This window comes from Spermophilus citellus (assembly GCF_964194105.1).
Source record: "Spermophilus citellus genome assembly, chromosome: 3".
In the NCBI taxonomy this organism is placed as follows: Eukaryota; Metazoa; Chordata; class Mammalia; order Rodentia; family Sciuridae; genus Spermophilus; species Spermophilus citellus.
Window position 1 is genome coordinate 173,130,910 of NC_138184.1, and position 15,500 is coordinate 173,146,409.

General features: G+C 36.7%; 1 protein-coding gene across 1 annotated transcript in view; it reads right to left on the reverse strand.

The window, feature by feature from the left end:
* RELN (reelin) overlaps positions 1-15,500 on the reverse strand; it is a 469,728-nt gene that overhangs the window by 387,970 nt on the left and 66,258 nt on the right. The window contains exon 2 of the mRNA XM_081286786.1: positions 11,934-12,044. Within this exon, the coding sequence (XP_081142912.1) occupies positions 11,934-12,044 (111 nt within the window). The remainder of the gene's footprint in view (positions 1-11,933; positions 12,045-15,500) is intronic.

Genomic DNA, 15,500 nt, shown 5'->3' on the forward strand with positions numbered 1-15,500 from the left:
TGATGGATAAGAGGAATAAAGGAATTTTCTGGGGTTATGATAATAGTCAATATTTTGATAAGAGTTTGGGTTACTCAGGTGTGTACATTCATTAAATCTCAACTCATGTATCCTACAATTTATATACAATGGTATATATTTTATATATACAATGGTATATCATTTATATACAATGATATGTACCATTTATATACAATTATATATATATATATATATATATAAATTTTATACCCTGCCTAAAATTTCAATATTTTTGAAAATTTTCATAATTAAAATATCAAAAGTACATTGATATTACTTCAATCAAGTCCCTATCCCTAAAGTTACTTTAAATAAATAGCACCCGTTCATTAGATGAGTACCTATGAAACATTAAACCATGCAAATACAAGTATGGCAGAGCACCTCTTTCATCAATTCACTTGGTCATATCAGCCTTGCACATAGGGCAGTAGGTGCCACTGCTTTTGTGTACAATATTTGTAGCTCCATGACCATGCTTATTTGGTGTGTCCTTAGATGTGTGCTTCTGAGGTATGTGTTCCCAAATCTATTTATTTCCTCTGAACCTACAACTATCCTAGCAGAACTGCATTAAATGTTCTGTACACTGATGAAAAATGAATCTTCTAAGAAAGAGAATTGTGTCAACAGAAAATGGGTTAAGAAAATGTGGTTTATCTACACAATGAGTTCTACTCAGCCATTATAAAGGATAAAATTACATCATGTGCAGGTAAATGGATAGAACTGGAGATTATCATGCTAAGTGAAATAAGATAGACTCAGAAAGTCAAGGAGCAAATGTTTTTCTCTCTCATGTGGAAGTTAGAGAGAGAGAGAGAGAGAGAGAGAGAGAGAGAGAGAGAGAGAAGGATTTAAAAGGAGAAAGGGATATCACCAAAATAGAAGGATCAAAAGAGCGGAGAGAGGCAATTGAGAGGGCAGGAGAAGGGGAGAACATTGGGAAATACTGAGGAATGAAATCTACCAAATCTACTGAATTATGGTATGGTCATTATACATATGTGTATATGTATAATGGACATACTATATATATTACACTAACTGAAATAACACTAACTGATCAAATTATGTTATATGCATGTACCAATATGGCACAATGAATCTCACTATTATGTATAATTATAATACACCAATAAAAACAAATAACAAAACAAAAAAAGAAAGCAGTGTTGTTATATACAAACTAATTTGAAAGTTTAGAAAACACTAAAGAAACTAAGGAAATATTGTTCTTAAATCCTAATGGAAAAGGGACCTGTTGAAGACTGCAAAATAAAATCATAAATATTTAAAACCCTATACTTGGACTGCTTCACAAGTCTGTTTATGTTCTTGCCCCATTTTAAGGAAATCAAAATTGGGACCATGGTTTATATAAATAAAACAAAACTCCAGTGGAAATCATAATATCCAGTGGATATTAAAGAATCTTCCTCAGCTGACATCTGAAAACTAGCCAATTGATTAACTAACCATCCTACTTAATATCAAAACCCACACAAGCACTACCAATCACCCCTGCTCTAGCTCACTCCCTCCTCATTGGATTGATTATTTTTTAAGAAACTCATTAAAGTGTTCTTTAATTATTCACAGAAAATAAACAAGTCTATCTAACCAATTTATTTTAAATGATTCAATATTAGTTTTGATCATATTAAATAACAAGTTTGTATAGTTTGTTTTGTGAGTGCAGAGGTGGGGTGTCCAAGTACTTGGGGAAGCAAGATGCATTCCTAAACTGTGTGTGTATATCTTTTAAAATTTTCCATTGATACACACACTATTTGTACGTATTTATGAGGCATAATATAATGACTTGAAGCACACATACAATGTCTAATGAACAAATCAGCACAATTAGTATTTCCATCTCCATAAACATTTACCATTTCTATGTGTTGGGAATGTTGTATATTTGTATCCTTGTTTCGATTATACTGTAACAATTTTATCAGGCCATTAAAATCGTACTAAAAAATAGATTTTTAATGGCAGCATACTACTATTTCCCCTCAGTACTCTAATTTATTTACTCATTTCTCTATTATTGGGCATCAACATAATTTTCAAATTATGAAGATGTGATTGATCTCAGCTCCTTGTTGAGAAGGAGACAAGAAGAAGAAGAAAGAGGAAAACAGGGTCAGGCTAGGAATAACCTTCAAGAGCCTCATAATTATCCTAGAGCTGGTCACTCATCCCATTCTTTAGAAACAGAAAGCCAAACCCCAACTGATCTCTTCTTTATTAGTAACAGATTTTTCTCCATTTTTGTTATTAATGCCAGAAATGCTATCAGATAACATACGTTCAAAGTTAGGTTAAAAAAGGTCTTTTGAAAATGAAGTAATTATTTTACCAAAAAGGGAGATAAACAAAATATCTTTCCAGAATATGATCTCTGATAGCTACATTTATTTTACTTTTAATTTGCTATTTGCTAGAGTTCATGTAGAGAAGAACTCTTCTGAAAGAGAACCAGAAATAACATAATTAACTGGATAATAGCAACAACATGGGTCTGATGTATGAAAACATGTAGGAAGGAAAGCAGGAGGAGAGCTCCATCTGAACTTTTAGCAAAATATTAACAATTTCTGCTATTCTGTTTTCCAAAATGGCAACTCCCACACAAACAAGTATCTTTCCATTCAGACACTCAAAGCCCTGAAAACAATAATTTAGCTGTGTGCTCTCCTCAGAAAACAGCCTACATGTCTATTAGGCTAAATGCAAAACTGAGCAGAGGGTTGAACACCAACTGCAAAACAGAAGACAAGAGCAGAAACAGAACCCATGTTTGGTGAAACGCCTGATGGCACTCCTACGACTATTTTCAAATGCATCTGTCACATCCAAAACTATTTCCTGGAAGATGCCAAGAATTTACTTTCACTGCTTTTATACTTTTTCTTCTGAAGATAATTATCAGAATTATCTGTAGGAATTGATAATATTATAAAAATGTTTTAAGTGTTTCTTAGAATTAACTGCCAGGAAAGAAGCAGCCAAATTTATTCCAGAGTATTTATAAATTAATTACTGTGAACATGGAACATAAACTCATTTATCATTATCTGGAAACAAAAAAAAAAATAGAACTGGGAAACCTCAAGAGTAAACTACATTACAAGTAAAATGACTGCTAGGTCAGAGTCAACCTTTGAAGTTTATTCCCTTAAGCGTGTATTTGGATCCCATTTCCTGTTAACATGGACAGTCTGCAACACTCTGGAGGAGAGGGTAGAAAAATTGGCATTGGTTATCAGCCAAGAGGCCCGATTCCTCAGGGTTCCTTAAAATTATTATTTGAGAAAGAGAATGAAAAATATTCTCGGTTCAACTTTCATCTAATGAGGGCTAAGACTGCATTTACTGAAATGTATTTCCCAGAATTCTGCTTTAAAATTTTGGCAGGTGAGAAAGTGCCCCTGTAATGACCTACTGCTCTGTCCTTTGTCATCAGCTCAGTGGCTCATGGCTTCTTAACAACAGAAATAAGGTTGCACTTTGCCAACAGAAGACACTCTACACAAATAAAAATTTAATACTGACAGGCCAAATTAAAACATTTTCAAAAATCCTAACTTGTAAAGCATAGCAGCAACTTCTACGAGAATCTGCTGTAACAAATGTGCATTTCCTGACATTCCTTTTTTTGAATAATCAGTTACTATGAATCTGAGCACATTCATTTGAGCAGGAATAAGGAAGAGAAAGGAACTAGAAGAATTGCTCTTTCTTAGAAATGTATTTTTAAAATACCTTTAATGGATTCTGGGTACATTTGTTATCAGGGCTAAATTCCTCTTTCTGGTGGAGTGTCCAGAGAAAATTGGCAAGTAAATTATTAAGGAGCAAAGAAATTGACAAATCTTATGTAAAGCTTTTTTTTTTTTTTGGTAAGGAAACAAGTGACTTATTTTTAAACAAACATTCACCATTTTCAACTCAACTAGAAATTTTTAAGAGAGGTGCTGAAGTTAAAGAAAGGAATTACACTTTAATACAAAGAAATCTCCCTTGATATTATCTTAGAATATGTTCCCAAGGAACTGTAGAGTTGTCATTTATAGAAACTTAACAATGATGTATCATTAAGCTGGACTGAACAATCTCTTGAAGTTCTTTTCTTGATCCTATTGAAGACAATCAATGATGTATCTGAAAGCACTGGTGCTTGCCATCTCCAGGAGAGAAAGGAGCAAAGTGATTTCCAGGATGATGAGTTTCCTCAGAATCTTTGAGGATGAGATTTACTTATGTTTGTACAGTTTTAAATTCATGTATTGATGTGTACACACATATGTCCATGTATAGATTCAGAAATATCCTCAAACTTAAAGACAGAAATTCATGTTAATTTCTAAGTTTAACCATTTTCAGGTCAGAGCCATTAAACAGGCAATTAATCTCCCTCAGAGGTTTCAGAGCCATTGGTAAGTATTTAAGGAATATGATGATCTTACTATAAGTATGATCTTTTTTTTTCCCAATTTACACTACTCTTAACTCTTTTTAAGAATCTGGTAACCACCAAATACTCACTCACTAGATAAAATGAAGTATATCCATACGATGGAATGCTGTTCATCTATAAAAAGACCTGAGGTACTGATTTGTGCTACTATGAGAACTTTGAAAATACTATTTATGCTAAGGAAAAAAAGCCAGGGCAAAATATCACATATTGTGTAATTCGATTTAAATGAAATGTCCCAAATAGGCAAATCCATAGACAGAATGTAGAGTAGTGGCCAAGGGTTAGGGGTGGAAAGAATAGGGAGGGCCTGCTAATGGGAACATGCTTCTTCTGGAGATTGTAAAAACATTAGGTAATGTTATTAGTTATTGGATTAGGTAATGGTATTGGTTGTATAATCCTGTGAAAGTATTAAAGATCAATGAAATGCATGCTTTAAAATCGTAAGATTTATTATATGTGAATTATATTTTTAAAAAACATCTGAGAACAGGAAATGATGCCAGAACACCTGGTGTTAGTCCTCACTTTTACATATACCACTGGCCCTCCCCAAACCTCGATTCCTTTATTGTCCACTAGGGGCAGGGGCTGAGCCAGCCTCTGCCAGAGAGCCACTCTGGCTTTAAACTAAGTGGATAAGAAATTGAAGGCTCCCCCAGCTCGAATTAGAGTCCACCTCTATTGCCCTTTCAAAGAAAGAATTCTCGCTTCTGAAAGTCTTTAAATAATACTGCTTGTGAGCATATAATATATTCTAGCTCCTTGAGGAATAATCTTATTTAATCCATCCAACAATTTTGTGAACTGGGCCCTAAAGTTATCCTAATTTTTCAGTTGCAGACACTGAGGCTTGGGGAAGGTAAATATGTTGCCCATGTTAGCAAGAAAGAGGGTCAGGGATGGAACCTGAGCTGCCCAACTCACTCAGTCATGTAATGAGCCATTACACTGAACTGCATCTCTTGACTCACTCATCCACCTTGGCTCCTGCACATCTGCCTGAGCAATTTGTTGTTTGATTGCTTCAACTACTTTATATCATGCCCACTATTCTAGTAAGTGATTCTTTACAAATTCATTATTTAGGAGGTAGAAAATATCCCTTTGTGCTTTGTCATATGTCAAATACTAATAAAATTGGTAATGCTAGCATAACCAAATGGAATGTATAAAGATCAAATTTAGGTTAATATCTAGTAAATAGGAAAAATTAATGGTGATATTATCTCATCAGTTCTGCTCCTTGTACCACTGACTAGTGTAATTTATTTAACCTAGAGTCTTCTTATTAATTATAGATCATTTATCATAAGCAATAAAAGATCATGCCTTTGAATTATACAAGTATGTTTAAATTGCATTTATTTTGCATTTCTTCCTAAACAGAGAAAATAAATTTAACCAGATAATTCTGATTAGCTTAATTTAGACTAGTAAATAAATACCACTACCATAAGGAACTTTGTTCAATGAAGTTGCTAGTGTTTGCCTCATTTTTTCAGATATTAGGCCCTAAATGTGTGCTGCATTCATAACATGTTATGTTCCACAGCTGTAGAATATTTAGATTGAACTGACTAAATTATAGCTAGTGTCAGGGGAGTAGGGGTTTGGGGGTTCCCTAATGACAATTAGCAGAGTTGTAATAGGTTCTACTCGGGTTTTTTATTTTTATTATTTTATTTTGTGGGGTGGGGGTTCTGGGGATTTGACCTGGGGTGCTTTGACATTGAGTCATATCCACAGCCCTTTTATTTTAAATTTTGAGACAGAGCCTTACTAAATTGCCCAGCCTGGCCTTGAACTTGTGATTCTTGTGCCACAGCCTCCCAAATCACTGGGATTACTAGCATGTGCCACCATGGCCTGCTCTATTTAGTCTTAATGCAAAGAAAGCTGCTGGATATGTTCACTAGATTTTCTCCCTAAACTGTGATTTCATCGAATCTTGCCATTTTTTTTTCATTACTTGTTTTATATTTTAGTTGTAGATAGACACAATGCCTTTATTTTATTTATTTATTTTTATGTGGTGCTGAGGATTGAACCCAGTGTCTCACCCATGCTAGGCAAGTGCTCTACTACTGAGCCACAACCCAGCCCCAAATATTGCCATCTTAAAGAATTTTATAACTTGAGTATTGAAAAAATAAACAAAACTACAAAAATTTAAGTGAAAAACTGCTCTACTGAATGCTGTATTAGTTGAACAATATTAGGAACTGGAAAGTACATATGTTTAATTTATACAGGGTTTAACAATTCGAAGTATGGCAGCTATCCATCAGATCTGCAAACTTGATTCTCAAGTTTTAAAGCCAGAGTATTAAATATTGAGTAAAATGCATTTCTGCCTTGTAAGGCAACAATTTTACATGAAAGGATATTCAAATATCCCTTCATTGAACGGCCACAATAGGCCTTGAAGATTTACATGATTGAGCTGGAATTCAAAGCCAAAGACAAGAGGGAAAGCATTTCCCCCCCATGGGATGCACAAAGAGATATCCATAATTAAACATCACACTTCCCCAGGGCAGCATGTTTTCTTATATTGACAAGCAAAATGAGGTATTTCAAATCAGGCATTGCTGGGTGTACAGTCATCCTGGGCATAGCTATTGTTTTAATGTATTTCTGGCTACTAAGCATGTGTCTATTTTTGGTCAGTGAGGCATGCATTTTACTTAAAGAATTCTGGTTTTTCATAAAAGGCTTAGTGGGATTAACATTTCTACAACAGTATCTCAAGAATAACCATAGTCTTATTTTGGCCAGTCATACACACATTTGATATACAAAGGAGAGTAGTTGTATCTTAGGTGTTTTTAATACAATTAAAATTAACTCTAGAAGAAAAAAAAAACTTTCAGAAATGCCTATTGGACTATCTACTTTTCTTATTATTTGTCATGGCTAGTTAAACATATCACACACTAATCCTATGATATGTTGGGAAAATGCCAAGCAAACCATGTTTGCTTACCTTTCCATCAAAACAGTCAGAAACTAATGATAGAGTATGTATTCAATAACTCTTTTGTTCTACATCAAAGAATACTGCTTAAGGCTGATCCTAACAGAATCACTATACTACTATACTACCAAAAGCAGCAAATCTTTTAAATTTTATCTTCTATAAGTTGCCTCTACTTTCCTACCTGTGCCCTAACAAACAAAATCTTATTTGTTTTTTAAATTGTAAAGAACATATTAAACCTAAATCAAATGCCAGAAAGTTATAATTTTTTCCAAAAATGGTCATTTTATCTAAAAGGACAGTTTTATCTCCTGCTTACCATTGAAAAACTTATTTATTAAATTTAACTGTCATCAAGTCAGGCATATTATTAATTTTTTATTATTTACTACTATCACAAAAATACAGATGAAATCATTTGGATATTACTAGAATGTAAAAAAGGTTTTACCTATCTATTCATCCATATAAAATCACCTGAATACTTGGTTATAGAATTCAGATTATCATCAGCAGGTTCTACCCATGTTCAGAAGCCTCTTTGGACCATGGAAGCTTTGACATTATATTCATAGTAATAGGAAGGCTAAGTGCAACTTAAGCTAATTAAAACACATTCTAATTCCAGTAAAAAGTACCTTCTCGTGGCTCTCAAAGTCACCCCAGAAAAAAAAAAATGTTTTAAAGCCTAAATTTCTTAAATAATTTCTAACAATTTCATTCTTAGATTTTTGTCTTGCTAGATAAAATCTGAGGCAACATGACATGAGTACCTTTTATGTTCTTTGAAAATGTCTTTGCAACACCCTTATAAATGATCATGCATTCATGATTTTCCTTATTTAATGCTCTAAAATTGACAAATAATAGTTACTTAATTCAACCAGGTCCTCTCAATCATCTTGAGCTACATATCCCAGATTAATCACACTTTAGAATTAAGGGTTTTTTTGCCCCCCACGGGTGTATAAAAGTTATGGACTAAAGAACTGGCTGCTTTTTTAGTCACAATGGTTTCTAATTTTGGGAAAGCTAATTTTATTGAGTATTTTCTATGTATTCAAAACTTTTTTTTTCTTTATAGTACTGGGGACTGGACTCAGGGGTGCTTTGCCACTGAGCAACATCCATAGATCTTTTCATTTTTTGTTGAGAGACAGGGTCTCACTAAGTTGCTGAGGTTGGCTTTGAACTTGTGATCCTCCTGCCTCAGTCTCTGAAGTCGCTGGGATTAGAGGTGTGCACCATAGTGCCCGGCTATGTGTTCAAGACTTTTTATATAAATCATCTCCTTTAATCCTCAAGGCAATCCAAAATCTTAAGAAGCAGGTTCCATTATCATCACCATTTCATAGATAGGGAAATAAGCTTAATGAGATAAAGCAACTTAGCTGACATGAACTAAGTGTGGGGGTAGGGGGAGATGGGACCAGGATCCACAGCAGGTCTACATGATTCAACAGTCCAAACACTTAACTCTTGTTATGATTTAGCTATTAGCTGTCCCCCTCAAAGCTCATGTGTGATTCAAGAAAGTTTAGAGCTGAAATGACTGGGTCATGAGAGTCTTAACCTTAGCAGTGCGTCAATCCCCTGACAGGCATTAGCTGGGTGGTAACTGTAGGCAGGTAAGGTGCAACTGCAGAAGGTGGGTCACTGGGGGCATGGCTTTGGTTTATATTTTGTTTGTGGTGAGGCACGCACTCATGCTTGGGCTCTTTCTCCCTCTCCGCGCCCCCCCCCCCATCTTTCTTCCTTGTTGCCCTGAGCTGCTTTCCTCTGATATACTCTTCTGCCATGATTTCTGCCTCACCTTGGACCCAGAGCAATGGAGTTGGCCATGTGTGGACAGAGACCTCTGAAACTGTGAGCACCAAATACACTTTTCCTCCTCTCAAAGTGTTCTTCTCAGGTCTTTCAGTCACAACAATGAAAAACTTGCCTAAAACACCCTTCTACATACAGTTCCTTCTTGCTGCTGAGGCCAGCCTGTACCTGACTTCTTACACATACCAGAATCCTTAACCACAAAACTGTCTTTCTTCATCCACTCCAGAGCTCTGGTTTGTTCACTACACTGACACCACAGTGGTCTCTATAAAGTGAAAAGTTGGTCAAGTCACTCCTCAGCTTAAAACTCTTAAAGTCTCCCCTTCTTTAGGATAAAGACATATAATATACCAGATGGTCTGGCTCTGGGCTCCTATCCAGCCTTATCTCTTTCTCTCTTGATTGCAATTCCGGCCACTCCAAAGTTTTCTTCAACCCCTAGAACATAGCCAGCCTCTCCCAGGCTGAGAACTTCGCACGTTTTGTTCCTCCCTTGGATATGTTGTGCCCCACCTTCCACAGCCTGTTAGCTAAATATTGCCAGCCCCTAGCAAGGCTTGCTATAATATATTTATATGGTCATTTAATCACTGTCTTTCCACTGGACTAGTAGCTCTCATATTTCAGCATGCATCAAAATCACCTAGAATGTATATTTTTAAAAATGACCATAGGGTCCCACTCACAGAGTTTCTGATTTACTCTGGAGTAAACATGCAATTCTGCACTTACAACATCCCTTGTGATGCTGATGCTGATGCTTTAGGACAGAGGCCTGATCCACTATAACAGTTTTCAACCTGGATAAACATTAGAAGCACCCGAAGAACTTTTAAAATTGCCAGTGTTTAAACCCCATGCCCAAAGTTTCTGATTTAATTGGGGTGGGGTAGAGCCCAGGAATATAAATACTTTAAAAAAGTATGCTAAAAAAATTATCTAAAATGTAGGGCTTGAGATTTAGCTCAGCAGTAGAGTGCTTGCCTAGTATTCACAAGACCACAGGTTCAATCCCCAGGACCTCAATCAATCAATATATACATAAAATGAAGTAATATTCACATTTAATTGGGTGTCTTATATTTTTATTTGTTAAATCTGGGAATGGTACTTACAGGTCCTGCTGTAACAAAACAGGTAGATATAATATATTTACACACATACATTAATACATGGTTGTTAACCTGACCTTTTTTTTTTTTTTTTTTTTTTAAAGAGAGAGTGGGGGGGGAGAGAGAGAGAGAGAGAGAGAGAGAGAGAGAGAGAGAGAGAAATTTTAATATTTATTTTTTAGTTCTCGGTGGACACAACATCTTTGTTGGTATGTGGTGCTGAGGATTGAACCCGGGCCGCACGCATGCGAGGCGAGCGTGCTACCGCTTGAGCCACATCCCCAGCCCCTTAACCTGACCTTTCATCTGGGCAGAGCACAAAAATGATGGGGTTAAATAAGTGGAATAATTAGACCTAAGGGCAAAAAATTCCTGAGGTTTAGACCTTAGAAATAGTTACCCACAGATTATAAAATCTTACCTGAGATCTTTTGAAAATGGGCCAAATTCTCAATGTAAGACAATTTAACATGATATTAACATGATTTCCAGGTTCCTTTAAACTGGTGGCTATGGACCTCATCATGACAAGCAGCATGACAATGCAGTATCAACATTATTTCTCTGACATCTGTCAATAAGTCACCTGAACAGAGCTACTGCTGGGACTCACACAGAGCAGGCCCCCTTTCATACATCAAAAGTAGGTGAAAATTATTTGTTTAATAAGTATCACAGAAAAAAACTAAAATGCTGAACACCTGACTGCCTTTGACAATGCAATTTTATCTTTCTCATTTCAATACAGGAAGTCCTGTGTAGTTTTCCAATTTGAGAATAACATCAGTGATTTCAGTCTTATATAAACTGGGTATATTAAATTTGCATTTTTGATGCCATGAAGGGTCTACTTAATCCCAGCTTGGCATGTTTACAGCATTCTGGGTAAACTAGAGATTTCCAAACCGAGAATCCTCTGGGATTAGTGGCCATCATGTAGCTTTCTGCCTCTCTACATAAGTAATCTGCTAGGCCTCTGATCTAAGGACAAAGACTCCATATAAGTATTTAAAATATTAAATGGTGTTCTTTTATAAATAGTCATAGAATTAAATTATTTTAACAAATATTACTAAGTCCACCATGGAATGCCTACTTGCCAAACTTAACACACTTTTCACTGAAAATTAAAATATCAAAATATAATAACTGTTTATAAGAACAGGTTACTGAATGATTGCACTCAGGTCAGAATGAATTCCAGCAACCTAAATGACAGAACTCAGAAATTTATATAAGTTCCAGAAGACCAATAGTAACAGTGGTGACCGATGGAGAAAGAGACAGAAAGATCATCACACTGAGCTCATGGTTGGCTAAACATTAATGAGACAGTTCATCTCACCCAGCTTCAAGCACCACACACGCAAAAATCACTTTGAAAATTTTTCTCTTAAATAATAAATGTTGAATATTTTAAAACATTTATTTCCAAAACAAAACAACAAAAAAATAACACTTGAAACTAATAAAACATTCACAATTACTAGCTTACCAAATCCAAAAGCATTAGAACCTCCAATGCTCTGTGAAGCTTGAACACTTGTAGAGGTGTACAGTCCTGTCACCAGCAAGCCGTCAAAGAAGGTGCTCGTTGAAATTGTCACTGAAATACAAGTGAAAGGGAAAAAAATATCTCAATTAATACAGTCAGAATGAGATAATTTATGTAGTGTCAGACATTATCACAATAATCTTTACTCATTATTAACAAATTTTATGTGCTATACCCAATTAGAAATGTATGTGTAATCACAGCTGAAAAGAAAAAAAAAAAAAAAGCTCAGAACTTTAACAACTATAGTAGTTTGTCTTAATACAGCAGTCCTACTTTTTGCATTCATTTATACTATATGAAAAATCTGAAAATAATGTAGTATTGAACAGATGCTTTCCCCATCTCCTCCACCACCCCTGAAGGCAGTGAAAGGCATTGCTGGAGTTTTGGCATTAGGATGAAACACGTTTTTTTTAAAGTAGTCCATACTGTGGGAAACAATCTTATATATCAGTTGAAAGAAGAACCATAAGACACACTGCATTTCTTATTGTGAATCAACATTTCATAGATGAGTTCCCTGAAGTTTTTTAACAAAGAAGACTAATTTGCATGAAGATAGTCAGTCTCTCCCTCTCCAGAACAAGAAAGGAAGACCCCCTCATGTTCTAGTTACAGAACAAAGTCTACAGGAGGGGTCCAAATGGTTTCATAACCAAAAGATCAGGATTTCCTAGGAAGAAAAGGGTCAAATTAAATCTATCTGTATGCTACTCAGGTTTGGCTTCCTAAAATTTTGTCTTGCTCACCATCCTAAAATCTGACCATAATTTCCTGCTTGACATAACATTTTCTCTTGCACGGATTTGATAAGATCAAAATGATACCATTTATAGGAGGAAGTGGGGAGAAGGTAATGGCATTATATTGTAGAGTTCAGAACCTGGCTATCATGCTTGGTGGCAATAGGAAAATGGCCAGAGTGGCATTAACTTTGATGGGAATGTTTAAATTAAACTGCAGGGCATCCAGCAGTGAGTAGAGCTGAACAGTCTGAAACATGCATATCATAAAGCATAAAGCAAGGAACATCTATCAGTATAACAGCCTGCCATGCTACCCACCTCCTGCAAATGGCACTGAATATTGGAATTCATCACCTTTCCTTTCTCTAGTAAGAAACAGTAACTAATGTTTTTGAATGCTAGCACATGAATCACTCAGTTGGGCTCTGAGTTAAGTAGGTTTCACATATTATCTCATTTAACCATCAAAGCACTTCTGTAAAGGGAGTGTTGCCATTATTCTCAGCATACAAATAAGGAATTTATGGCACTGAACAATCAAGAACCTGCCCAGAACCATCTGATATCATCTAAACATTTTAATGCTGTTTACTTAGGTTCTCTTCTATTTTTTCTCTCTTCCTCTCAGATCAAGTAGCCAAGCAGCCATGATCAAACCCTTACTTCCTAGCTCTCTTCTCAAATCATTCATATGCATGAAAAGTAGTTTTACAATAGGAAAGTGAAAGCCTCAAGAGTTGATGTCACTGTTATTATAAGGGACCAAAGGCCACTGGGAAATAACTCTTGGGCATAGTGGACAAAACCCAAAGGCAGGTAAGGATGAGGTCTGGGTGCTGGGCCTCTGTTGGTCGGATATTCTTGGTCCACCACTTCCTCTCCTTGGTCTAGATTCCCTCATCTGTAGAATAATATCCTAAACATCAGTCCACCAGACTCCATTTGGCTCACCCAGATTCCCACAGTTGGTTTAACTGATGCCTCTCTCCTTAGAGTCATGGAGTTCATCTTGACTTAGACTAGAAAGTCCTTTAATTGCTTCTGGCCCTCCCCACTGTGGGTTTTGGAATTAAGTGACTTCCTGTTAAGATGACCTTACTGACCAGACTTTGATGCTGTGCCTCTGGCCATCCTTCACAGTGAGTCACACCCACCCTGCAGTGTCCCATGATGGAGTCATGTGCAGCCACTTCCTCACTCCACAACACTCTAATCCAGGGAAGCAGCAGCTGGGCTGATGCACAAGCACCAGCCTCTGGATTCCTCTCTGGTCCTTAATGCTTCTGCTCTGGTTTCCATAGCTAAGATTCCACAAAGTGTGAGGTTACAGGTTTGGATGAGAGGCAAATCTGAATTTTGTTCTACCAGTCTTTTCCTCTGATCAGCATGAGAGTGGGGTTTCTTAGATTCTTCATTTATAAAAGGGAATGATAATACCATCAAGTTTATTCTGAGAATTAAAAGCAAATATCGCTACTGTACACCTCTCTACCAGCCTATCTATAATCTGAACATATTATCAAGCATCAGTAAAACTCAGTTCCCTTTCCTTGCCCCCTCTCAGACCCTGAAGCCCTGACTGGCTCTTCCCTTCATGAGAAAGAGAGTTTTGAACAAATATCCTGGCATCTGTCTCCCAGAGGCCTAGGGATATCCAGTCAATGGATTATCCATGTCCAAGTCCTGCTGCCTGCTAGGATTCTTATGTGGCCTCCCAACCCACTACTTCATTTCTGACCATGTTTCCCACCTGGGCTGACCTGTGATCTCAGTGGGCCCAAGACAAGTGAGAAACACCAGCTTGTTGGGAATTTGCTCTCCCTCCTAAAAGATATTCTTTAAGAATGTCCTCAGAGCAGAAGCTCAAGACTCTTAGAGAAAGGCTGAGTATGAGAAGAATGATGGGTGGCAACTCTCATTATTTCCTCTACTTCCCTCAGAAATTCAGTTCTGGTCCCAAAGGGGTGTACCTGTCCAAAAGAGAAGCCCTTCTCTCAGCAAAAGAGAAGCCCTTCCATGTCTATCATGGTGATGGAATAGTTCAAGTAACTGATAGCTTGTCCATACCTGATGATGTTTTCAGCCTCTAGAGATGTGCATCTAGGAAACTGCCTGGACAGACCATGGCTCATTTCAGTACTGAGGTGCCAAGGCCAGCAGAGCCCCTTAGATGCCCATCAGGCTGTTAACTCCATGCCAGGCATCCCTCTCATCTCTACCCAGTGCCTCTCCTTCCCTGGAGGATGAGTATGTTCTGCTTTTAACTCCTCTACACATCAAAATGCCTGTCCAGTTTCAGATCAGTTCTTTCCTTTACACAGATTCTCAGATGCCAAAGCAGCAAGAGCTAGTGAAGACAGCTCAGGGTAAGAGGACTGAATTTATTTCCAGTGTGAATGTTATTTTGCTAGGTCAGATTAGGACAGTTTTTCTCTGGTTCTATTCCTAGTAGAGATGTGAATACCTATTATTCAGTACTGCTAGGTATACTTAAATATGTGAGAAGTCATTTTTAAACATTGAGTGTCTTAGAATAAAAAAGGAATTACTGAGAAAAACACTTATGTCTCTAGAGTCTCTTGGCTTTAAATACCATCCATAAGCTGACCACTCCCAAATTTCCATGTTCAGTTCAGGCTTCTTTTCCAATTCCAGATGCACAGGAAGCTGCTTGGATGTCCAAGAGACACCTCAACTTCAACATGACCAACACTTTAATACCGACTCCTCCCCAACTCCCCACACCCACAGAGCTGCA